The sequence below is a fragment of the Vombatus ursinus genome, unplaced genomic scaffold, assembly GCF_900497805.2.
Source record: "Vombatus ursinus unplaced genomic scaffold, bare-nosed wombat genome assembly UNPS02014799.1, whole genome shotgun sequence".
NCBI lineage: Eukaryota > Metazoa > Chordata > Mammalia > Diprotodontia > Vombatidae > Vombatus > Vombatus ursinus.
In genome coordinates, this window is record NW_020954577.1 from 804,117 (window position 1) to 831,106 (window position 26,990).

A 26,990-nucleotide genomic window follows, 5' to 3' on the forward strand; every position below is an offset into this window, starting at 1 on the left:
TATGATCAGATGCTTTTTTCAAGGTCTAAATTGCTATTCTGTATGGATTTTTTTGGTGATATATAGAGTATGAGGATTTGATTATTTAATCTTGTTTTGCTTTAGTAAATAAATCTCTAAGATTGTTAACTTCTTGAGTGTACTGGTATTTGTGTCACTCTCTGGTCTCAGCCCCATGCCCAGACCCATTCAGAACAAAACTATCTGGTATTTTTTGTTGAATGAATGGCGCTCATTAAAGATGAAGAAAATCACCTTAAAAAGGAGAGAGCTTACATTTTTCCTCTTTGCTTCAGTTTCTTTACCTGTAAAATGATGGAGTGGGAGTACTAAGTGATCTAGAATCTTTTTTAGTGCTGAAATTCTTTGATTCTTATCTGACATATCAGCCAGGTAACTTTCTCAGCCATCTGTAACTTGCCAAAGAGTTACCTACTCTATTATCTCTGTTATCTACTATACAAGTATAGGATAGAGCAAAATAAATGCTAGTCTTTCTTACAAGGTTATGGTAAATAAGTCTGAGGATTTTTCATTTTTAAGATACAATACAAACCTTTTGAAAGGAAAATACTCACTGGAAGAATTTTATAAAATTATTATGTGTCTTGGCTGCAGACTCATTCGCAGATCTGTCTTAAAGTGCAAAATTTAATGTAGTCTTGTGAAATGAAAAAAATTATTGGCTGGTTCTCATGGAATTTCCCTGTTAATAAACTGAGATAAATGAATAGGTTTGCTATCCCATTCCCCCACCCCCAAGAGCTGGAGACTAACAGGGTTCTTGACTCTTTTTATGTCCTGGACCCCTTTAGTGCTGTCAGTCTGATAAAGACTATGGACCCCTTCTGAGAACATGGTTTTTAAATGCATAAAATAAAACATAGGATTACAAAGGAAACCAATTATAATAAAATAGTTATTTTTAAAAAAAGAAACAACACAAGTTCATGGACCCCAGATTAAGAACTCCTGATTAGATAGATGCATTTTCCACCTTCATTGAGCATAAAGATTGGTGCTCTTGTGTTCAGCTGTTTGATACTTTGATGAAAAGAAAATAATGTGCCTTTTTCCCTTCTTTCTCTAGGTTTAACTATAGATCAACACATCATCTTGCATCCCATGGGTTCTATGAATTTTTAAATTGGTTTGATGAAAGAGCATGGTATCCACTAGGAAGAATAGTAGGTGGGACTGTAAGTATATAAGATAAATTTGTGTTAATTTTATAAATTAGTAATTAATTATTTTGTTAAATCTGTCTTTTGGGAGAGTATGGATACTTGAGGGTTGTTTGCATCGTAAATATTGATTTTTTTAAATGATATAATTTGTTGATTGTATTAGCCTTATATTCCTGTGTTTTGATTTGCTTCTCTTGCCTTCTTTTGGGTTTTTGTGTTACTTCCTAATATTTCTAGTATGATATAGTTGAAGAAGATACATATAGTGGGAATTGGTATATGTCTGTGTCTTACTGGATAGCAGCTTTCCTGAACAACTAATTGGAAGGAAGCAGATGTGACATTTTAAAATTTTTGTTCTTTATTACTGTAATTGAGAATGGACCACTCAAGATCAGTTGTCTGTTATTCAGAGTTAGTATGTAAGAGTAGGAAGGGAAATGTTGTAGCTCCAGTTTACCTAGATTTTAACTGATCTTTTAGCAGAGTCAAGTGTTTCATGTTCTTCTTGGGGAAACACTGGAGAGGTGTGATAACATGTGGCCCTGCAGCAACGTCTGAAGAGGGCTGTGGGCTGCAAGTGCACCATCAGCCATCTGGGGGTGGTGCCTAAGAGGACTCAAATGAGCCCTTCCCCAGCAGGCTGGCCTGGTTCAGCATTCGCTGCTAGAGAAAGGGGAGAACTGACTGGCAGGAGCGAGTTCAGAAAGAGATAGAAGGGTTCTAGGAAGCCCAGTTCTACCCATTAGGAAAGTGGCTGGCCAGAGTTTGGAGCAGTGCAGTGTGAGGCTAACTAGCTGAGACTGGGAGGAGGGAAACCATACCAGTGGTGTCAGAAGACCTGGGACTTTCAAGCCTTTTTTAATGAAAGGACCAGAGCTGGATAGGAGCTTTGAAATAAGAGCACCAAAGTTGAAAAAAAACCTAGAAAAGTAGATTTGGAAGGGGATGTGTGATTATATAGTGGTACTTACTAACATTTTAATGGGGTGAAAAGAAACAGACATCTCTGCAGAACTTTTTTGTCTCCAAAGGGTAATGGGGAGGTTAATGAGAAAAATAGAACTGCCAGGAGATGGGCTGGTTCTGTTTGGAGAGTTTCAAGGAACAGAAAGAGAAGTGAAGGTAAAAGGAATACACTGATGTAGAAAGAAAGAAGAGAGTGGGCATCACTGTGTCTCACTATTGAGGTTCAAGTAAAGAGTGTACACACATGAAGAAACAGTTGTGTAGAGAGAGTGGGCATTGGATGGATGCGATTCGAAGTGGTTGGAGGAGGGTGAACCCCATAAGCCATTGGGGTAGAATACATGGAACTCAACAGGTAAGTAAGTGAGGCCAGAGTGGATGAAGAGCAAAATAAAACCCCTTCCTGATCATGAAGGGAAGATGAAGGGAGCGCTGGGGAGTGAGGGGATACCTTAAGTTGTCTCCTGGGGACGCCTGGGGAACAGCTGAACAGACTGTGGTCTGTAAGCGTCATGCAGAGTCTTACACCATTAGAAGTAACCAAAGCCAAGTTCAGAGAATCCTGGGGAGTATTTATGCTGGGACAGCCACAATGTAAAGATGAATGACTGGGCTAGTCATGTCTCCGGAGCACCTCTGGTGGAGCGTGCTGCCTTCCTCCTGACAGAGGGGCACAGACTTTTTGGGCTTAGTAGCCCCTGTGCAAATTCATTTTGCTTGGCTTTGCTGCTTCATTACTAGGGTGTTTTGTTTTGGATAGAAATGGAAGGGTTACCAGTAGGCATGTTGCCCTAGCATTAACAGGAGAGGTTCAGAAGGAAGCATTGATAAGCATGACAACTTTGAAAAAGAATTTGTGTAATTTGACATATTTTAAAAAATTAAAAACAAAACCAAAAAACTCTGAGGTAACACAAGCTGGACCTGGAGTCAGGAAGACCTGAGCTCAAATCCAGCGTCATGCACTTTCTAGCTGTTTGACCCTGGGCAAATTCACTTAACCTCTGTTGCCCTCAGTTTCCTTAGCTCTAAAATTGAGATAATAATAGTACTACTTCCCTGACTTTTTGTGAAGATAAAATGAGATAATAATTGTGAAGTGTTGTATAAACCTTAAAGCATTATAGAAATGTTAACTATTACTAATTTTAAAAACCATCTTGTATAGAATGGAGGTTTGTGATTCATACACAATCCTCTTTGTGTTTTGCTGTGTATATGAAAATACTTTCTTAAAATTCAAAACAATAAAATAAAAATACAATAATAGGAAAGGAATACATTTGTATGTAGTTTAGTATTTTTGTTTTTTACTATTCACTTTTTTAAAGCAGTTTTATTACTTAAATATTGACTTAATTGGACTTTTTTCCTTCCTAGGTCTACCCAGGGTTGATGGTGACAGCTGGCCTTATACATTGGATTTTAAATATGCTGAATATAACTGTTCACATAAGAGATGTGTGTGTGTTCCTAGCACCAATTTTTAGCGGCCTTACATCTATTTCTACTTTCCTGCTCACCAGAGAACTGTGGAACCAAGGAGCAGGGCTTTTAGCGGCCTGCTTCATTGCAATTGTGCCAGGCTACATCTCTCGTTCAGTAGCTGGATCCTTTGATAATGAAGGCATAGCCATTTTTGCTCTGCAGTTCACATACTACTTATGGGTAAGTAGTCGCTGATGCTTTGTTTTTGCCCACAAGCCCTATCTCCTTTTTCTGTCAACCTAGTTATTGATGAATGCCCGGGGGAGAAGTGGCCGTGTTGGTGCCGTTGGGCTCCACCTGCACTGTTGTCTTACCTGGTAAAAGTCCACGAGGAAGTGTCTGGAATTCGGTGGGCGCTGCTTTGAACCTGGGACTCGGGATACCAATTCCAGATCGTCTTCTTGAAACCAGCACTGCTGGTTTTGCTTTTAGCCTCGAACGGTTATTGAAGAGAAGGTGGTCTCTTAGGTTTTCTAGCGCTATGAGCAGTGCTGCTTGTCAGGATTATTTAGTAGTCGCTCTCCGTGGCATTTATTTAACTTTCCTCTATAGATTCTTTACATAAAGTGATCTGCATAAAATCCTTTTCAGAAATAGAAGTCTTTGTAAAAGACTTGTAGTTCTTGGTTTCAACACTTGTGTACCTGCACTAAAATATTTCCCTAGTTAACAATGAAAGATGACCAGTCTCCTGGTCATCCGCAGCCTTGGCACTGGCTATTCCCTATGCTAGGAATGTTCCCTCTCCTCACCTGAGGGCTGCCTTCATCAGGAAGCCTTTCCTTACCCCCTCTGCTGTGCATGTGCCTCAAGCATGCCGTGTAGACGTGTTGCTTTCCATGTAAACTCATTGAGGGCAGGCAGGGTTTGGCTTTTGTATTGACACAGTAGCTCAGTACCTCTCACATAGGTCATTAATCAAAACTTGGTGGTAATGCATCAGAAGTCTGGAGTTATCACAGAGCTCTGTAATTTCTGTTCAACACTTCCGCAAATTTTGTGAGAGTAAAACAAAACTTTTAGGTGTTAAATGAATAAGCACCCCCCCCCCAACACACACACACACAGAGTAGTTTTCAGTTTAGAATGTTATGTTATGGCTATTTGCATTATGTCTTTGAAGGTTCCACAGTTATTACCAGAGAGAACATGATGGTGATAGTAGACATTTTCTGAATCTAGATGTGGAAGAGGAATACTGTTCAAGGATATCACAGAAAATATTTTTCAGTTTATTCACATTGTTGGCTTCTTATATTTTACACATGTTGGGTAGACATAGAGTTAATATTCCCCTCCCTGTTGACCCAGAAATGCTGGTTTTGCTGTTGCCAACTGATACTGTCATCCAGGGGTGGAGAACCTGCAGCCTTAAGGACACATGTGGCCTTCTAGGTCCCTGGATGTGGCCTTTTAACTGAGTCCAGGTTTTACAGAACAAATCCTTTTATTAAGGGCATTTATTCTGTGAAGTTTGGATTCAGTCAAAGGGTCACAAGTGAGGACCTAGAGGGCCACATGTGGCCTTGAGGCTGCAGGTTCCCCACCCCGGCTTAGCAGTATTGAAATTGGAATTAAATTTTTCTTAATAGGTGTTCAAGAGCAGTACTTTTCTGGTGAGAGTGATTTGGTGGTTAAAAGTGCTTGTCTTTAGGGATAACCTGGTAGTTCTTTTCGGTCGCAACATCTTTGTTGTCACACATTTCTTAGTAATATAGATTGCCTGTCATATATACATTGCCTGTAATATAGATTGCCTAGGTCATTAGATGTAGTCTTTATCCATGCCTAGGTGATTCTGGGAGTTTTTTTAGTCAGTTCTGAAGTAATTGCAAGAGGTATCAGTTATGGTATTCAGAAGTGATGTGTTGAATACTCATAGAGCTTGGGAGTTTGTTTGAGAAACTTGTCTGTTAGGGGGCTGTAAGGGACAATGAATCCTTCTGTTCCTTGGTCACTGTTCCTTGGTCACTGCTAGGGAAAAATGGCCCCAGTCACACCAAGGCTGGTGGGCAGGGCATCCTCTATGGGAGGGGATCTTCTGGAGTTGGATACTTCCCCTCAGAACTTGAGCTTGGCTTCAGATTTTAGACCTAGGGGCTCACATGTAGTTGCACTATTTTGGTGTGCATTATATGAGTGTGAACACTACATTCACTCACACCTGGCAGTGACTGGATTAGTTACTCCTAAGAGTCAGCTTCAGATAGCCAGGTGTCATTGTCCCCCACTTCTCTAGGACTTTCTAGAGTGGTAAAACTTGTTCTTCTTTCAAACTGGACATGGTAAAATTTATAGGAGTTCTGCCCCCCCTTTGAGGGTTAGTCCATAAATTCCTGACAGATCCCAGGGGTGGCAATTTGGCACCCTCGTCCTTGTGGCTGAACACCTGAAACACTAGTTGGTGTGTGTACTAGAAGGTACATTCTGGGTGGAGCAAATAAGAAACAATTAGAAATATTTTTGAAATTAGAAGAAAAAAAAGGGCCGGGATTAATTCATTAATTGAGACTGTGTCTCCTTACCCAGCCCACTCTGGAAGTGCACTGGCTACTCCATTTTTCCCACCTGGGCCATTGTTCCCTTGGGCAACCTAATGGCCTGATTGTCTTTAGCCTCAGAGGAGCTCAGAAGGCCTGAGCTCAAGTGACCCCTGCCTCAGCCTTCCCAGAAGCTGGCGATTAGAAGATGAGTTCATTGAAGCAGCCAGCTGCTTGGTGGCAGACCCAGCCTCAGGCCTGCTCTTCCCGTTCTGGCAGGCAGCCTTTAGCTACTGCTTCAGACAGTGGGAAAAAATTGGGGAAAACTGGCTTCTTGAAGAAAATGTAGTACATGTATTTGAATAAGAACTGAGCACATTGGAGGCAGCTAGGTGGTACAGTAAATAGAGCACCAGCCCTGGAGTCAGGAGGACCTGAGTTCAAATCCAGCTGAGACACACAACACTCACTCACTAGTTGTGTGACTCTGGGTAAGTCACTTAACCCCAGTTGTCTCACCAAAAAAAAAAAAAAAACCACTGCTAGAAATTTCTTGGTCAAATGGTGATAGCTTAGATGTTCAAATCATAACAATCAGGTTTTTACTTGGGTGTTTTTAAGTACTAGTTGTTTTTTATTTTTAAAATGTATGCTCAGAAGGACAGATCTGCAGCCATTGATGTTTGTTTGTGGTGTAAGTTCTACTGTCTTGTCGTCATGTCTTTTCTAGAGAAAAGTACTAACCAGTTAATGCAAGTAACAAATTTGTATGGCCAAAGTTTAGGGCTTTGTGTTTAAGTGCAGTGACATGGAAATTATTTCGGCTTCCAAATGGTATTTCAGTGTCTGATCACCACCTCCTTTGTTGTATGTAAAAGTTCTTTGGGTTCTCTTAAATGTATATATAATCTCAGTATTCAATTATGGTGGCATCGGTACTAACCAAATAATTTAAACTGACTTGTCCAGCTTGTCTTTGCAGTAGTCTCTGTGATGGCGTTATACCATGTCTGTTCAATGAGGAGGAAAGAAATTAAAACAAACACAAAGTCATACGTGACTTTGTTCTATTGGACTTTGTTATCTTACAGCCAAGGAGATAGATTCTACTTGCTGGAAAGCATGTCCCTTCTTGTATTTAGTTAAGAGCTATGTTTAGAAGAGGTTGACTATTCTAGTGCCCTTAGTCACCATTTTGATCTCTCAGTTTTCTCTTTCGTTCTCAATCTCAGTTCTCCAAGCACCTCTGTGATCTTTGTATCTATTGGCTCTTGCTCTTCTGCCTGTAAACATGCATAGATATTATTGAATAGAACCTGCAGGTTGTCCTACTGTCCTCTCTTACATTTTTTCCTCCAGATTGGCTTTCTCTATTTCTTCACCACTTCTAACTGGTATTTCAAATTGTACCTTCTCTAAGTACACCAGTAGCCCCATAATGGCCAAAGACTTGATCCTCATACTCCTTGATTTCTTTTCCACTTTTGATTCTGTAGATGAATGTTCTAAAGTGTGGTCCAAGGATCCCTGTAAATCCATGAGATTCCTTTAAGGAGATCTGAGAGGTCAAAACTATTTGTCCAATATTTGGACAAATATTGAGATATTTCTAATATGATAAATATCAGTGACGTAACTCGCATAAACAAAAGCTCTTTGGGATTCTTGACTTTTGAAGAGGGTAGAAGATTGTTTTTAGACTAAAAAGTTTGAGAACCACTGCTATAAACCATCCCCTTTCTGAAATTCATGTTTCTTTTGGTACTGGATCCGTTTACTCTTAACTCCTCCAGAACTATGTACTTGGACATTTTTGAGTCTACAGTTGTCTCATCCATCTCCCTTTTCTCTTTTTATGTTACTATCCACTCTTAATGGCTTCAGCTGTCCCTTCTTTGGAGATACCAGTTCTGAAGTAGCTTTGATCTTTCTCCCAAGGGCCAGTTTTGCACATCTCATTGGCTACTAAGATTTCCTCCTTGAAACTCAACAAATGAAATCCTAATTCATCTTCAGAGCCAAAGCCAGTAACTACTCCTGATTTTCCTTCTCTTTATAGTATCCCCACTCAGGAATCATCCTTGACTAATGCCTCTGTTACTATTCACATTTAGTCATTTTACTGTGTCCCATAGCTTTCCTTTTTGCAGTGTCACTTACATTGACTTTTTTTTTTCTTTTAGCCTTACCACCCAAGCTAATTCCAACCCTTGTGTCACGTCTGATTGTGAGAGTATCCTACCTGGTTTCCTTTTCTATGTAGCTTCTAATCCATTCCATCATGCACAGTACTGAGTTTTAATCTTGGTAAAAGATCACTTTGGTCACATTACTTCCCAGCTCAGAAATCCTTCACAGCCCCTTCCAAGGAATTGAAGCTCCTTGACTTGGCATTCAGGATGCTCGATGACCCAACTTTTCAGCTGTTGCCTTACATGAGCTCTCCATTTGTATCAGATGGATTGAACCAGTGTTGCCCAGTATAGACAGTCTTTCGTTTCCTCAGGCTTTTGTCCATAATCTTCTCATGGCCTCACCACGTCTTACCCCTCCATCAAGACCCACCTTAAGTCCTTTTTGGAAGCTTTCCAACTTTATTCTTAGATTGGACTCAGCCAAAGCCTCCTGCCCAGTGATAACTGTGAACAGTGACCCTTTTGGGTCTCCTCATTGTAGTGGCTTTTCTATGTGAGCTTTGATTTTTGATCACTCATCCATTTGGGTTTTCTGGGAGTGAGTGAGTGGTAGAAGGTACTGGTCTAAACCTGAATTGTGCCAAACTGCTTTCCCATTTTCCCACCAGTTCTTGTAAAAAAAAGAAAAAGTCCCACTGCCAGTATGTAGTGATTTGTGTCATCAAACACTGGACTACCAGTTTTTACTTGCTCTCATTTCTTGCTTCTCTACAGTGTTTTTGCAGATTACTTGAGGTAAAGCAAATGGTTAAATTTATTGACTTAATAAACTTTATACCTTTTTACATCTTTAACAACTTTTAATTTGCAATATTTACTACTTTTGCTATAATCATTTTTCATGATTTAGCAGTGAGTTCACGAGATTTTGACACATTTCTTAATTTTACATCATGAAGCTAGACTTTTATCACATTTGTGCCAAAGAATCCATTTTCCCAAGATTTTCCTTGATTTAGGCCATAAGTTTTCCATAGGCTTCAAATTAAGTGAATTCCCAGGCCATCAAAGCATTATTAATCTTTTGGATACATTTCTTAGCCTTTTGTGATCTATGGAATAATGTGAGATTGTTGCAGTATTGCATCTCAATTTGGGAATTTCTGTAATTCTGCTGGAGGCCGTTGGTGCAGTAGATACAGCACTGGGCCTCAAGTCAGGAAGACCTGAGTTTAAATCTGTCCTTAGACATTTACTACCTGTGTAACCCTGGACAAGTCATGTAACTGCTATCTGCCTCAGTTTCCTCAATTATAAACTGAGGATAATAACAGTGCCTACCTCCCAGGGATATTGTGAGGTTCAAATGAAATAATATTTGGAAGTTCTTAGAATGGTGCCTGGCATATAGTAGGTTATATGTAAATGCTTATTCCTTTCCCTTCTAATTCTAGACAATTGTGCTTCTTAGTATATCAGTATTAATGCATTTTTCACAGTTTGTCATTGGTAGTGAGACTTCTGACTCACTAGAAGTGAAAGATCCCTAAAACATTTTTGGGGAAAGGGGTGCTTTACCTTTTCAAGATGCCACAATCTTATGGTTTTAGTATAGTCTTAAATGGAAAATGCGAATTTCATCATTAAAAATTAACCTTTTTCCAACCTTCAGTTCTCTAGGCTTTGTATTGTCTTGCCCATGATAAGAATTTTTTCTTCATTGGAACTGTTAGCAGCTTTTTTTTTTTTTTAACTGGTCTTACCCATTTTCCTGCAATTTGAAGCTTACAAATACACGCTAGAATATTCAGTAACAACCCCTCCAGGTTCAGGATCCCTCTGAAGGCTTCTTCTCATTTTCTTTCTTTTTTTTTTTTCTTTTTTTGGTGAGGCAGTGGGATTAAGTGACTTGGCCAGGGTCACACAGCTAGTAAGTGTCAAATGTCTGAGGCTGGATTTGAACTCAGGTCCTCCTGACTCCAGAGCTGGTGCTCTGTCCAGTGCACCACCCAGCTACCCCATTCTTCTTGTTTTCTAAGTACTTCATTAGACAGCTTTCCTGAAGGAGTCTGTCTGTTCTTGTTCTTGTTCACTGTTTTCCATCCTATTTAACCCCAGACTTTGATATGGTTCATCCTCTTTCATCATGGATTTTTGAATGATCCCGAAAACACTTGACTGCCCCTCACTGACAGCCACTGCAGTCTTTCACAGTCACTGAAATGGACTTTTTAAGAGCCGTAACTTCTGCATGTTTCCTAGGAGTAATATCCATTCTTCAGAACCACAGAATTGAAAACACAACAAGAGAGCATTGAAACATATGCATATGGCACAGTATCCTGTATTAATGGTGGTGAAACCAACTCAAGGCAGTGGCCAGACCTGACATGGCTGTCACAAAGAGAAGCTGTATTTAGTATTTTTCTCATTGCTTCCCTTGAGACCATAGACTTTTTTTTTTCTTTAAAAACGTAATTTAATGAGATATGCCCTTGGTAATCTCATTGGCATAACACTAGATCTGAAAATTTAGTTAGTACTTTTTATGTTGGCATGGCCCAGTCACAAGTAGTGGCTAATTCTTGCTTTATTTTTGTATAGAATGTATTCAAACAAATAATGCATTCATTCATGGTAGGCTAACAGCCACATAATTCTTTCCTTTTAATTAATGGTGGTTTTTGCTAGTATTGTATATACATGTTCTTCAAATTTATTGCACATCAAGCTATTTTATTATTGATCATTTTATGCAGTTTCTTTGCTGATTTGCTGGGGTTTTCTAAGCACACCATCATGTTATATTCAAGTAAAAGTCATTTTGTCTCTTTGCCAATGTTTATATTTCCAGTATTTTTTCTTCTTCTTATTATTATTATCTTATTATTCACATTTCTGAATGGCATCTAATAATATTTTATCATTTAAATGCCTTGTCTGCATTGCAAGGACAAATTAAATTCTACTTAGAGCAACCACTTCTGGCAGGAGGGTGCCCCAAATAAAGGTTGTATTTACAGGGAGGGGAAAGGAAGGGCAGCATGCATGAATAAATATAGCTTATATTTAAACTGGAATAGATAAAAATAAACTAAATTCCTCTTTAATCCTTTTCTGTTTTGGTCATTTATACTGCTGTTAGCATTTACATACAGCCCAGTATGCAAATGTTAGGTTTGTTAGATTTCTAGGGAAGATGAACTTTTTTTAGGAGTAAGGATTTAAGATATTTCTGTTTTTCACATATTAATGACAGGGTATTAAGATGAGTTTTTCTGATGAAAACATCTCTTTGAAATGCTGTTAGATAAGACTTTTCCAAATAGACTAGAAGTTATAGGATATAATGGCACAGGGAATGTCCTAGTTGGCTTGAAATGGCCTAGTGGAAGGTAGCTGGGTCTTTCCTTATTAGTTTACCTTTCTCCAAATTATAATACTCCAGACACATGAAACAAGTGGAATTTTTGCAACTCCATTAATTGACAAAGTCTAGCAATTTAAATATATAATATGTAGTAGTAAAGATCACTAAGTCAGAATGGATGATGAATGCAAAAGGAATAAAATGAGTTTAAAGTGATATAACTGCCTGTAATTCCAACTTTCATTTTAGTACTTCATGTGTCTGTTAGAAATTAGAAAATTGTATCACTCTTTTCTCAAAACTCCAATTAAATTTGAATTGAAGCTTCCTGAGAAAATTCATGGGCGCTAAACTCTCAGTAATAATGTTATATTTTAAACTCAGAGGAACACTTCTTAACGTGTCATTTTTCTAACCCTTTTTAATTCAATAATTTTTAGATTGCTTCATTTTTCAGATTCATTGCTCTAGCTTTTCCTCTTTACTGTATCAATGTTCATTACGCAGAAGTTTTCCACTACTTTCCATTGATTTCTCTCAGTTCTGGCTAAAACTATGAATTTAGACTGGATTTCAAAGAAATAGTAAAAATATTTACTGTCTTACATATATTTTTCCTAGACTACAAAATATGGCTAAAGCTACATTATTGCATATTTTTTGGAGTGATAACCAGTTATACAAAATTTTTGTTGTGTTCCTGAGGTTGAATTGGATATAGTGAATACTTGGCAGGCTTGTGGTCTATTTTATTTTATAATGCTCTTGATTTGTAGCATTTTGTGTATTTTACCTTTACCAGAACTTTGCTAAAGGAGCCACTTTTAACCTTAATTGCATCCAAATCTCATTTGTAATAAAATCCTGATATTCTGGGGTTCCCAGTGTGCCCCAAACTAAGCACAACTGAACAGGTGAAGCCTTCCTCCAAACCTCCCTTCCCCCCGAAACTGACCCTGTGGAACATGAAAATGGAAATTAGTACTAGATTAGGAGAGGATTGGGAATGACTGGAGAAGGCCTCTGGGCAGATGGCAGCTTGGGCAGCCTTTTCTTCTCCTGGTCCTAGTCACTTCTGGCATTTCATCTTGAAACGTTTCCTCTTCGTCCCTGCTGCCTGCGTTATCTCTCACAGCTCCCTTTAGAGCCGCAGAAACTGTCTGATTATAGGTCAGTGGGATGCGTGACAGCCCTTGTTCTTAGACTTCCCAGGAACTTTTGGCTTTCTCTTTCTGATTTGAATTTCAGTGGGTCAATCCCCACCATTTGCTAAAGTTGTACTGTTTGTAAATGGTATTTCAATGCCTAGTCATAATGGTCTTTGTCACATATTGGAGCAAGATTTTTCATTCTGCTTCCCATCATTTAAGTTGTGCTTCAAGCAATTTTATTAAAGTAATTATTCATTATAGTTTCCTGTTAGCTGAAGTTTTATTTATAGACTCCATACAGGTAAAATCCTCTAAGTTAGATTGATGTAAAATGCTGTTGTAGTGAGCCCATTCCTAGAAATTGAATTCTGTAATAAATTCTGAACATGGGGAAAGACTTGCATGGTTTGGTGGTGGGAGTAAAGTAAGCACGATCAGGACAGTAGTTAAAGTAGAATTTTTCAGAAGTCGTGTGCCTGCGCGAAGTGCGGCCTGGTCGCTCACACTCGGGGGAGAGCAGTGACGGGCAGCTGGCTGTCTCAGGAGCGTTCTCACGTGTGTTTGCACCAGTACCAGCCTGAAAAATTAATGGCAGCCTTTATCATCAGTGACTGTTGCAGAGCTTGAAGAGCTGGGACCTTTGGTGCAAGACAAGAGATGCTTGGTGGCTCCAATTCAAATAGAAATAAATTCTTAGGATACAATAAGGGAAGAAAAGGAGGCCACAGGATTATAGATGGTGAGCTGGAAGGGACATTGGGGGCCATCTAGTCCAACTCCCTCATTTTATAGAAGAGGAAACAGTCGGAGAAGTTGAGTGAATGGACCTTAGGGGAGGAGGAAATAAGCATTTATGTGGCGCCTATGTGCCGGGCCTTGTGCTAAGTAATAGATATCTCATTTGATCCTCACAACAACCCTGGGAGGTAAGTGCTATTATTATCTCCATTTTACAGATGAGGAAATGGAGGCAGACAGAGGTTGAGTGACTTGTCCAGGGTCACACAATTAGTGAGCATTTGAGGCTAGATTTGCACACAGGTCTCCTGGACTCCAGGCATGACACTCTGGCGCCTCCTAGTATACCATAGTCACATACCATGGAGGTCCGTCTGATTGACGATCCTCTTCAGCATCCCAAGTGGTCACTTGGCCTTTTGGAGAAGACCTCTAGTGAGAAGGGAACACACTGTTTCCCAGGGCAGCGCAGTTCACTTTTATGTAATTACTTGGATTGGAGGGAGAGAGGTGTTTTGATGAGAAAAAAATTTTAACGGAAATTCCATCATGAGTGTGAAAAAACTGTTATTGCTTATAGCTGGCATCAATGTAGAAGCATTACCACACTCAGAATTGTCAACTGTATAGGCACAGGTTCTACTTTCTCTAAAAAGTTCATTGTCTTCTGGTGGTATAGTCACTTCTGTAACAGAGTTGATCCTGAAACATAGGAAATAATCTTTTGTGTGACTGAAGAATGGCATTGGCTCTCCAGACTGTGTCTGTGTAAAATGTTGTAATACGGGGTCCTTGAGGGGTAACAAGGCAGCCCACCGAATAGAACGTGAGGTCTGGAGTCAGGGGGACCTGAATTCAAATCTGGCCTCAGACATTTACAGCTGGGCAAGTCACTTCACCCTGTTTGCCTTGATTTCCTCCTCTGCAAAATGAGCTGGAGAAGGAAACGGCAAACCACTCCAGTATCTTTGCCAAGAAAACCCCAGATGGGGTCACAGCGTCAAACAACTGAATGACAACAAGCAGCGACAATAGAAAAGGTCCCTGAAAGTAGGGATTGCTTTGTCCCAGCACATTGCCTACTTCTTAGTATGTACGTAGTAAATGCTTGTTGTTCGATATTCATTGGACAGACATTTATTAATATGCATGATGTGTGATGTGGTATGTGGTATATTTGAGGGGTGGAAAGAGGAAAATCAAGTTTCTTGATTGACTTTCCAGGTTTGTACTTCATCTGACATTCATTTATAATTCTCAAAACGATTTATAACAGTAACTGTTAAAATGAAATCCTAAAAGGGGAAAAAAGGCTTTTTTGAAATATCAAAATCAATATGTCAAAGTGTCTTGAAGAAAATTGCTCTGTGTTTTTTTGAAAATTGGATGAGCCTGCTGCATTGGTCCACACCTTCCAGTGCGTGACCTCTGTGGTGTTCACAGGGCATTAGTGGCATTACTGTGTTAGGTAACCCATGTCTTTTCTACAGTGAAAGGTTGGCACTTTTTCCCACTTTTTCTATTCCCTGCTTTGCCTGAATGTAGAAATTGTTTCATTTTCTGCATTTTTGTCTTCAGTGCCTTGCGTTTTAGTAGGCCCTTCATAAATGTTATCAATTTCTTCCTCTCTCCTTGTCTTCTAGTTTGAATTAACTGTTATTTGTTTGTTTTAGGTGAAATCTGTAAAAACCGGATCAGTTTCTTGGACAATATGCTGCTGCTTATCCTACTTCTATATGGTAAGACATTATTTGAATTTAAATATGGAGTCTAATCTCTTTAGCAAATGAAACAGGCATATTCTTCTTAAATGGAGAATTTGTGACATTTTGCTGGTGACTTGGACTTTTTTGGAAAGAATTAAGGGGGAATTTTTTTTTTATTCTTAGATCTGCTCTTTTAATTCACGTGAAATTTTCTCCCAAATAGGCTGTAAGGAGAAAGTTTTTGTTCTCAGCATATTTAGGCGACTGAGTACTTGGTGTTCCTTAATCATTGAGCATTGATTATGGCCTATGGGCTATGGGCAATGCAGTGCTCAGCATAGGGGCACCAAGAAAGAAAGGTTTCCATGTATCCACAAACACATAAAGAAAGCAAATACCAAGTGTTGATGGTGAACGAGTGGGACCTTTGCCCCAAGGACCTCTGGCAAGAAGACTTGAGGCAGCCCTCTTTCTAGCCAGTATGACAAAGTGCAGGGATTGCTTTGTTGGGAACTCACTGCAGAGATGGGGAATTTTTGAATATAAAGTAACAGGTAATTGACCATAACAGCAGAAATGTAAACTCCTAGAAGAGATGTGAAAGGGGATGAAGGCCCATGTCCCAGCACTCCTCAGGTTGTCAAGGAGTCCCTTATTTTCAGTGGTTAAATTAGGGTGCCAAGAGTCTGAAGAGGCCTAAGGGAATTCTAAGCTGTAGCAGGAGATTAAGAATGTGGCAGAGGTGGGAAAGGACAGGAAGATCCCGGAACTCTGGCGCCCAGAGTAGCTATGAGAGGGGACCCTGGGTCCTTGTTAGGAGAATGCTGCTGCTGCTTGTGTTCTTGGGGCGATCATCAGTGAGGCTCCCCCAGTGCTCTCAGGCACTGGTCAGAGGAAGGAGGTGGGAGCAGTGCATGACAACACCCTGTTAGCTGTCAACCGGAAGTGGAAAAGAGGGGTGTCTTTGATCTTAGCGGAGCATGAGGCTAGAAGTGATGGAGGCCTTCCCAAGGCATGTCCAACCCAGCAGGTGCTGCTTCCCTTTGGCTGTGTAACATCCTGGCAAATGATACCTCCAGAAGAATGGAGCTAGCTCTCCTAAGAGTTATCAGGTCTTAGAAAATAAACAGAAGATGGAGCAGAGACAGTGTATTTTTGGTTTTGTTTTTTAATCATAGCTGCCATCCAAAAGCAAGGATTTCAGAAGACAAAGGCAGTTTGGGGAAATGAATTACTTGTTTTGAAGATATCTTTTTGTCTTATTTGGATTATTGAACCGTAACTTATTAGAAACAGAAATGAAGTTCATGTAATTAGAGCTAGTAAAGTTCTTATTGTATCATATTATGTCATACTTACCTGGAGTCTTGAAAATCTGACCAAAAAAGACTTTTAAAATGTAAGGGGAAGGGGATAGAAAAATGCCAGAAATACCTACCACTCTAGATACTAGCCAGGTAGCTATATAGAACGGCAGAAATTAGGGGCAACAAGTAAAGTGAACTGCCGAGGTGTAGAAGGGACTTTAGAGAGCCTCTGGTCCAGCCCACTTATTTTACGGAAGAGAAAACAAAGAGAAGTTACAAGATTTGTTTTCAGGTTCTATTCTTGGCCCTGTGCTGTTCTAACATTTATTTAAATATTCAAATATTTATTTATTCATTCATTTATTTACTCCCTTATTTATTTATATATATTTATTCATTCATTTATGGCATGCTTGCTAAGCTCAACCCTCAGCAAAATCAGTAAGTATTCATCGCTAGACAGAAGTAACAATAGCCCCTGTCCTCAAGGTGCTCGTGTCTAGCTTGAGAGTGCGTTATGTATACAAGAAAAAATCCGTACGAAGTCCATACAGAGTAAGGGGAGAGGACAGTAGTGACCAGGAGCAGCAGGCTAGGTCCCACATGGCTGGTGGCATTTGAGCTAAAGTCTTTAAGGATCCTCTTGATCTGACTTGGGGGAGGGGAGGAGGAGATGTTACCTCGTGCACAGGCCATTCATGGGGCCAGCATGTGGGCCCTTTGGCTAGAGCATGCAGAAGTGTGACCCCTGGAGAGGTAGAGCTCAATTGTGAAGGGCTGTAAAGACAAAGAGGGGACCTTCGTATTTTGTCCTAGAGGCAAGAAGGACCAGTAGAGCCTCGAGCAGGAGAGCTAGACAGAATCTCCACTGGGCAGCTCTGAGGAGGATGGTTTGGAGAGGGAGGGACAGGCAGCCTGGGAAGCCAGTTAGGAAGCGATTACAGTTGTCCATGCCGAAGGCAGGGAGTGTTCTAACTCTAGTGGTGGCTGAGTGAGGAGGAAAGGACAAATCCTTGTGGGTTGTCCGGTATCAAGGTGATCGTTCTGAAGACCAAAAGCTTCCAGGACACAAAGATGCTTGCCTGCTGATCAAATCAGACTCGTGTTTTCTATAGTTCTACCTTGTCTTGGTTTTTAGGGATTTTAATTGTGACTTTTAAAAAGTTTGATGCATTATCAGTTTGCTAATAATGAGGTACTTACATCCTGTGGTATGTGTATTAAACTTGTAACTATACATTTAGAGTATTGGGAGTGTGACCGCTTGATTAAAGTTGACCATTCTGTCTGTAAACAAAGAATTTGTTAACTACATAATTTGTGAAATTAAGATTTTGAGGGGAGTGCTTGGCCTACTTAAAATAATTCCACTTGGTTGTCATTCAGATGGTTACAAGTTATTCTTATCTCTTCATTAAAGGGATGGACCCCTACTTGGCTACAAGTTGCTCCTTTTCTTGTACCTATAAGAATGTAGTAAAATTGTTTATTTGAAAGTGCACATGGGCTTCCATTACACTGGTCTGTCTCCCCAGCAGTCAGGTTGGAAATAGTGTAGAAGACCAGTCTCAGACTAGGCTCTTGCCTTCAGTTGTTTTTCTGGGCGGTGGAGAAACACCTCCTAGAATAACAGTCAATTATGCTGGTCTTGGCTCAGTTTGCAGCTCTCACAATCCTCTTGTGACCAAGCGGTTGACACATCACAGCATTTGGAAACACTGTTGTGTTCTTGACAATAATTTGCCATGAAATGAAAGACAAATCAAGTTTTTTGTGAGTTGTTTTTTTTTAATGCAACTCACATGCTTTCATCTTAAGTGAAAATAATTGCCATCTTTTTTTTTTGTTTGTTTCCCAGTTCTTTTTATCCCTTCGAGTATGTACTTGTAAGCAAATTACCTGTGAATCATAATCTGAGTTCTCTAATGACTAAAGAAAAATACCTTGGGTTTGTGTACCGGGTGACTATATAAGCCTTCAACAAAACTTATAGATTATTAAAAACTGTTTAACCTTTTTCCCAGCGAAATATTCAAATTTCAAGTATTTCATAATAATCTATTACTTGGTTAGAGCATCAGGGAATTGACCAAGAATTTTCCAGTGTTTTGATGAACTATGCAATCATCTCATTTTAACCTGTTTTTCTTCCCAGGTCTCTGCATGGGGCGGCTATGTGTTTATTATAAATCTTATTCCACTGCATGTCTTTGTGTTATTGCTGATGCAGAGATACAGCAAGAGGGTCTACATAGGTGAGTGACCACCTGCCTTTGGCAGCTAAGAACTAAGTCATGTGTGCTTTTTACTGAGGTCCTTTAAAGTGAGCTTCTCACAGGCGATTCATTACACCTCTTGAATTAAGGAAAAAGTTCAGGCAATCATATAGAAACCCTCTTAATTAGTAAGTGTTTTTTTTTTTTTAAAAACTATTAAATTTGTTTTCAAAGGAGTTGGGCTTTGAATCTTGAAGTCTGTCCTATTAAATTTCTCTTATTCCTTGAAAAGAATATGTAGTATAAAAATCATGAAGATCTTTCAAATTGTGCATAATTTTCTCTACTTATTTAAATGAAGTAGTGTGATAATGCTAACCTTAGTTCAAGTAATGGCTCGTTCCCCCCCACCCCCACACACATACTTTTAGCCATGTGGTCACAGGTAAGGCATGGGATTTCTCAGAACCTCAGTTTCTTTACCTGTCAAATAGAGAAACTCTCTATAGCACTACTTCACAGAAAGCACTTTGTAATCTTGAAAACATTCTGTACATTTTGGCTGCAGCTATTTGGGGGGCGGGGGTGATTCGTTTTACACAATGATGATTTTCAAAACTGAAGCAGACTCTGGTGCTTTGAAAAGCTCCACCTTGGTGACGTATCTTGAGCCTTGGCTCATCCTACAGAATCTTGCTACAGTATAGTGTGAAGAAGAGTTTTTTCCAAGAGATCGTTTTCATAATGTGGTAACTGAACTGAATGATTAATGAGAGCTGATTCACCCTTTGAGATTGTCTTTTACAACACAGATGGGTCTTTGGCTAGTTAGCTATAAAAGAAAACTTGCGCTCTAAATCCACAGTCTTACTATGAACTTCAGTCGAGTTTCTAATCATGTTTGGAAACAGTGTCACAAACATCCCTCACCTGCCTGAGCAAAACTTTGGCTTTTGAGAAGTATATTCTATTTCCTTTGGGGAGGGGGCAGTATTCTGTGAAGTTTGTCACCCCATGGCAGAAAAACGCCATGTCTTTCTTTCCATTTTAGTTTTTGACTTTTGTATTCATTTGGCTCAGTCATTTCTAGATTTTTCTGCTCCTCACCCCGAGCCGGGGGGGTGAGGGAAGCCTTCTTTGTCACAGGTGAGCAGAACAAACCCAGTGTAGTACCCATGTTTGACAGGAGCAGTCTATGAGCACAGACGCTCCAGGACAGGGAATCTCTTCATCTCCAGGACTGAAATAGGTCCTTAGAACGACCTGGCCTTTGGCTTCGTTTTAGTTTTTAAGTTTACATCATTATTGCTCTTTGTATTGTTTTCTTGGTTCTGCTTTATTCTGCATTCGTCCATACAGGTTTTCCATTGTTTGAATTTAGGCCTGCTCCTCAGAGCACTGCTTCCTGAAAAAACGGAACATCTGACTTAGAATTAGTTAGCAAAGCCTTCTTTCCCACATCCCGCAGCCAGGCCACGAAACCCAATCCTCAGAATGTGTCTGGCTATTGGGTTTCAGGGAAATTTTTAAAAAATTAAATTAAATTTTAAGAAATGCTTTACTAGCAGTTCTTAAATGGTTTGTGAACATTGATTTACTTATTACTAGTATGACATCCCATTTTTGTCTAATAAATACTACTGGAATACTACTGGAGAAATGAAAGCTCCTCCATATTGACATTCTCCTTGTAAATGAAGCTGGGAAACATAAAGAGATGGTGGTTAACTGGACAGACAGCTCCCAGGCTCTCTTTTCTCAGTGTCTGTTAGGAGGGTTGGTTTTATTGTACCCCAGTGACAATAAAGAATTTCATGGGTCACTTCATTAGCTCAGCTTGTAGTATTGAGGTGCCTTAGCAAATAACCACCACGAAGATGGGGCAGAAATGTAGTGGAGAAAATCCCATGACAAAACCAGTCAAGTTCTCCAAACTAAGGCAACATCCAGTGACGACTGGGCTAGGATTTCCTGGGCTCCTTCACTCTGCATTATCTTTAGTGCCCGCGTAGATCAGGCCAGGATCCAAAAGCTCGTTACTTGAAGAAGCTCGAAAGGTGCTGGATGTGACACACACTGAATGAACTAGAAGGAAGTGAAATGGACTTTCTTGACAAGAAGTGTCCCAAGCTCCTGTTTTTGCGGTCACGTCAGAGGCCACAATCTTCGCCCCTGGAGAAGATCAGGGCAGCTCCAGCCTGGCTTCTTTAAAGAAGCTGTCATCCTGGGAAATCTGTAAAAGAACAGCGTTGACTGCAGAGAAGGCAGACGATCCCCAGACTTGTTCAGCAGCAAACTCTCCGATTGGGGGCGTCCCCTATCATCCTGCCTGTTCCTCCTGTCATCCCCACTCAGGAGCCTGCTACCTCCAATGGAAGGAATAGCTGCCCCACTTCCCGAGTCCATCGGGGCCTTAGCTCCACATTATCCCAAGTGTCGGGATCCTGGTGGAGGTGGATATTAAGCTAGAAAGAGGTCTCTAAGGCATTTTTCAGATGGGGAAAGTGAAGCACGGGGAGGAGATGAAGTGGCGTGCCCGTGGCCGTCCATCCAAGTAGCTTCAGAGGCAGTGAGAACCCGCATACTCTGTCTGCAGAGTCTGTGCTGGTTCCATTGGGGGGCCTTTGTTTACACGCTGTACCTGCCCCCGAGTCTGTTATCTACAAGTTCCCTCAGACACGCCCTGAGTCTGGAAGGGCCCCCTCTCAGGGACCGGTTTGGAGGCCTCTTGATCACCACCTCCTATGCTACTGGATAAAATAGCAGCCCTTTACCATCCTGTCCCCATGGAATGCCAGCGTACCAGGAGCCAAGCCCAGTCTATGTGTGGGATGCCCCTCCTCCTCCCTATGTTGGAGGCTCATTTCATCTGTCTCCAGTACCTTGAAATAGTACTGAGAAATAGGCTAGCAGCAACTAATTTTTTAATAGTGAGATCCCTACAGTATAAATCCCATTTGTTGTCTAGAATGACATTTCCTAATGGGGTAGCTAGGTAGCACAGCGGATAGAGCTCTGGGCCAGGAATCAAGAAGACCTGTGTTCAAATCCAGCCTCAAACACTTCCTAGGGGTGTGACCCTGGGCAAGTCACTTAAGCTCTGTCTCATTTTCGTCATCTGTAAAGTGAGGATAATAACATCATTTACTTCTTAGGGTTGATATGAGGCTCAAATGAGGTAATATTTGTAAAGTACTTAGTGCTTTACAAACAGTAAACGCTATATCAGGTCATCATCATCATTATTAATTGGGGACCATCATTATGATGAACAGAGCACAGCAATCCTTTACTCCATCCTAATGCTTCACAATTACATTTGTTGGGATATACTGCATATAAAAAGTTCCTTAGTGAGTGAATAGGAAAGTCAAGTCAGGAATTCAGAGGTCATGTTTGCCTGTGATGCTAACAACTGCCCTGCTTCTTCTAGTCTTGGACTAGAGGTTGAGGGACTTGCACAGGGTCGTGCATCAAAATAGGTCAGAGGCAGAATGTGAACCCAGGGCTGGGGTTCTCCCCCCTCCTTTCCCACCCTGCCATTCCAACCCTGACTCCATATTTGGGGGTTTTATTTCCAGCATATTGTCTCTTGTTTCTACTAAGCCGAATGGTCGTGAAATAAGATAACTGCAAAGCATCTTGTAAGAGACTAGAGAGGAATCTGACACATTATAGATGGAGCAACATTTTTGCCTAAGACAGAAAATCAGGGAATACAAAGTCACACATAGGTTTTGAATCCGTGTAAAATCAGAGTTTGCTTACAGGAAGAAATGTAGCACGATAACCTAAGCTGAATGTTCAGCCCAACATTCTTTGGTTCTAGAGAGAGTTGATGTTTTTAGATTGTGGTCCTTCTAAGACCTGAGGCTCTAGTAACTTTTGGTTTGGTCAGGTTTTAGTATTACAAGGATCCAATGTGCTAAATTCAATTTGTTTCTGCTTGCTCTTCCTTGACCAGTGTCCTCCTCCCCCCTTTCCTGGTGTAATCACAGTTTTCCTACTTAATTTGATTTTTTTACATATTGAACAAGTGTTTGTTGGACATTCACTATGGACATGGCAGTATGTCAGGCCCTTTGGGGAAGATACAGAGGAGTATACGATGTGATTTCTGGTCTCTGGGGGCTGACGGTAATTAATAAGAGGGGTGGTGTGGTGTAGTAGGCAGTAGGCCGGCCCGCCTCAGCATGAGAAACTTTATGTATGAGTCCTGTAGCCATGAACAGGGCTCTTGATTTCTTGGTGCCTCTGGCAAGTTTTTTAATGCTATAAATTACAGACAATTTGCTCATCAGTGCAAGGGATGTCTGCCCAATTCCCTATGCTTAATAAAATCATTGGACTAAAGCAACAACAAAGGGAAAATGAGTATATCTCTGAACATTCTGCACAGTGAATCATAGGAATGCTGAGCACCGTGTATTCCTCTGGAAAAACAGCTGCATGTCGGACTGGGTAGGCTCTGTCTAGCTCAGGAATGACTGGGAGCAGTAAAAACGCATCCCAGTCATTGGAGGCTGAGAGAACAAGCTTTCACCACATTTTCTGCCACCGCCCCCTGACCCAGCCAAGCATTGCCACCCTTTGCAGTCGCCGGCCTCTTTGTCCGGCGTGTTCTCCAGCCATCCCTCACCTGCTTGACCTGCTTCCCATTTGTGACCATCAGGACCAGATGATGCAGGTGCTGTCTTGCCATCCCCTTACTTACCTTGCATTTGTATATCAGTTCTTCTACAGTGTGGAGGCTTTGTCGACTCTGAGCCCTGCAGAGGGGCCCGCCCTCCAGGACGTGCCTCTGCATGTGGCGCCGTGGGAGGCCAAGTCCGGAGGAGCTCTTCATTTCACTGGCAGTCCCCATTTTGAGAATTGGGGAAAATGTAATTTTATTGGTTGAAAGAAAAACAGCAGTGATGTTTTAGGAAGATTGCTCTAGCAACCTGTATTGGAAGCCCCCCAAAAGTGGGCTGGCTGTATTCATGATCCCACACATGTTAGAATAAAGAGGAGTTCACCAGTTTGTAATCCATTCACTAAACATTAAGTACCCAGTATGTCTAAGCCACGAGGCTAGGAGCTGGGGACCTAGTCAGTTTTTTTTGTTGTTGTTGTTGTTCAGTTACGTGATTCTCTTTGTGACCCTGTGGACCATAATGTCCTTGGGGTTTTCTTGGCAAAGGTACTGGAGTAGTTTGTCATTTCCTCCTCTGGTAGATTAAAGCAAACAGAAGTTAAGAATGACTTGCCCAGGATCACACAGCTAGTAAGTTTTTGAGGCTGAATTTGAACTCAGGTCTTCCTGACTCCTGTGGAGAGCACTCTCTCCATAGAGCCACTTAGGCTTCTGGTAGTGTAAGCTAGTACATATTTTTGTTGTTTAAGAATTGTAGGTAATGTTGACTGGTGATTACTGTAAGAAAACCATTATGTAGGAGAAAGGCAGGTACAAAATGTGTTTGTAATGAAGCTGTTGAGGGTTTGGCCGATGAACCCTCAGAGCAGTCTTTGGGCACACTGGGTCATCTATGTGGAATGGGCCTTTTCTGTAAGGAATCATACTGACTTGGACCCAGGTCTCTTTGACTTCACATCAGTTGTTCTTTCCAGCTATTCTAAGTTTGTAAAGGGATTATGAAAGAAATTACTCTGCATTATCTGCAGCCGTTGTCCTGAATTTCAGCCGGAAAAAAAAAAAAAAAAGATTTTAGGAAATTCCAGGCCCTCTGCCCTCACACCCAGAAAAAGTTTTTATTTTATAAAACAGCTTTTGTTTTTATATCACCATCATTTTCCCCAATATCCCTCCCCCTCCCATAGCCATCACATAGCAAAATGTGACAAAAGGACAAAAAAAAAATCCACTTAAGTGATCAGTGTATAGAAAGAGACCCCCCACCAATGCCAGCAGTAGGTGAGAGTCGTTTCCAGCCTCGCTTATGCTTTATGATTCTGTAGCTTTCACTTGTAATGCGTGTGAGCTGCCTGTCCGGGTGGTCGTCACCGTGTGGTTCTGTGTCAGTTCACATCTATGTCCAGGCTTCTCTGCCCTCATCCCACTCACCATTTCTCACAGTACGGGAACGTTTTGCTCGAATTCATGAGCCACAGTGTGTTTAGCCATTTCCTCGATGGGTGGGCTAACTTTGCTGTCCAAAAAGTGCAGCTATAACTATTTTGGTGTGTGTGAGGACTTTCTTATTAACGGCCCTTTAGAGCATAAGCGTACTAATGGAATCTCTGACTCAGAGGAGAAGGATAGTTTAGTCACTTGATTTGCCTAATTCCAGATTGCTTCCCAAATGGTTTTACCAGTTCACAGATCCATCAGCGAGGCCCAGGTGCCCATTGCCCACAACCCCTCCAACACTGGCCTTTCCCATCTTTTGTTATTTTTGATAAGTAGTTGCAGGCTGTGAGGTGAAACTTCAGGATTTTGATGTGCATTCCACATGTTACCTATTTGGAGCATTCTTTCACAAAGTTGTTTATAGCTTGCAGTTTTTCTTAGAACTTGTTCACATCCTTTGGCCACTTCTCTTGTGGAATGATACCATCGTGATAACAAGATTTTTTACATGTCACCAACATAACCCTCTTTTGATGAATTTCGGTGCAGTTTGTGTTTTGCAGCAGTTAAAATTGTAAAGATGAAATTCTTTTAGCTCTTTTGTTTGCCATTATTAGCGTAGAGATTCAGTATCTTTCAATAGGTAATTAGATAGATAATTAGTTAATTGATTATTATTTTGTGGGTATTGTTAATCTTATTTCATAGACAGCCTTAGCGTCTCACCCAACCTGAATAGAAGTTAGATTTGAGGAGTGTTTGAAAGGGTCATGACAGAATATCATCCCTAAATAGAGTTTCTTTCTTATAGGCAGAAAGTTGTTGGACCCTGGGTTTTTAAGTATTTTAATTTTTTTTTATTAGCCGCACACTAAAATTTTAGTCTTTGTAGAATTAAAATGAAGAATGGAGACTTTCCTATCCTCCATATAAGTTGGTGTAAACTGCTGGGTGGAGGCTGGCCAGAGCTCGTAACCCACTGCGCAGATTGCTTCTGCAGGGCCTTGCTGGGTGACTGCCTCCAGTCTCATCTTAGCAAGGGCTTAATAAGTTTTATTGACCATTTGGTCTGTTATAGAGCTGAAACGTCAGACTAAAGATTTCACTTCCCTGACATGTCACTATTCTTACTGCAGAAGTTGAAATGAGTGTGCACAATTAAAGCTAAATTCCCAGCGCAGGCCCCTGGCACCTGTATTATTTGCTGTGCTGAGCAGTATACTACAGGTGCTCAGCAGATAGTAAACAACCGTGGCAGCTTCCCTTTGTAGACTTTCCTATTGACTATGAGTCATACTCCATTGGAATCTTTCACCTTACAATAACAACCTCTTTCCTAGTTGGTTTTTTGAAACCAACTTTTCAAGGTGTAGCCACGTATGACGTGCCTCGTATTTCCTTTCTTCAATATTGTTTTTATAGGACATGGTCATTTTCTTCCAAGCTGTCATTTCCAAATTGCCATGGGTTTTTTCCACTTTGGTCAGAGATAAGTCTAGGATTAGCAGTAGCTCCACCCCTTTTATCTTGTGAGAGAGAAGCTTTGTCTTTACCTGGAATTAGCTTAGCCCTTATTTCCAAAGTGCTTTTCCTGTACAATCTTTAAATCCCTGTTGCTTTCTAGTTCTGTCGTAGGCGAGAATCACAGCCAGCATTCATGTAGCCCTCTCAGGTTTGAAGAGTGCTTCACATGTGTTATCTCATTTGATGCAGCTAATAAGTGTCTGAGACAGAATTTGAACTCAGGTCTTAATGCCAAGCCAGCATTATAGCCATCATTTTACACTGAAAACTGAAACCAGTTGTTATTTTGGTGAGTTCTTTAGAAAATATCAGACATTCAATAATAAGATTCAGACCCAGTGTTTTTTCTTAGTATTGTTTTAATGGATATTCAGAATTTTGAGTTTTCTGAAAATGAGATCATAGCCTGGTCAGATGTGTTTGATACTCCCTTCACCATCTGTGTGATCTTGGCAGATAACAGAGTGCTTTGAATTTGTTTCCTCTTTTGTCTAGTGGGAATAATAGAATGAGAAAATCTTGCAGGTCGACCTTAAGTCCAGCAGGTATTTTGTGGGTCCATAAAACTTAAAGGCAAACGCCTCCATTTTCTCCCTGCGGTCTCCAGCCCCAGTCCCACTCCCCCTGTTCCTTTGCTTCTCTTGTCCGG

The 26,990-nt window shown here is 40.7% G+C and overlaps 1 protein-coding gene across 1 annotated transcript in view; it reads left to right on the plus strand.

Annotated features, from left to right (window-relative positions):
* LOC114050509 (dolichyl-diphosphooligosaccharide--protein glycosyltransferase subunit STT3B) overlaps window positions 1-26,990 on the plus strand; it is a 94,472-nt gene that overhangs the window by 37,132 nt on the left and 30,350 nt on the right. Inside the window, exons 2-5 of the mRNA XM_027872261.1 lie at window positions 1,091-1,199; window positions 3,537-3,824; window positions 15,192-15,257; window positions 18,687-18,786. Of these exons, the coding sequence (XP_027728062.1) occupies window positions 1,091-1,199; window positions 3,537-3,824; window positions 15,192-15,257; window positions 18,687-18,786 (563 nt within the window). The remainder of the gene's footprint in view (window positions 1-1,090; window positions 1,200-3,536; window positions 3,825-15,191; window positions 15,258-18,686; window positions 18,787-26,990) is intronic.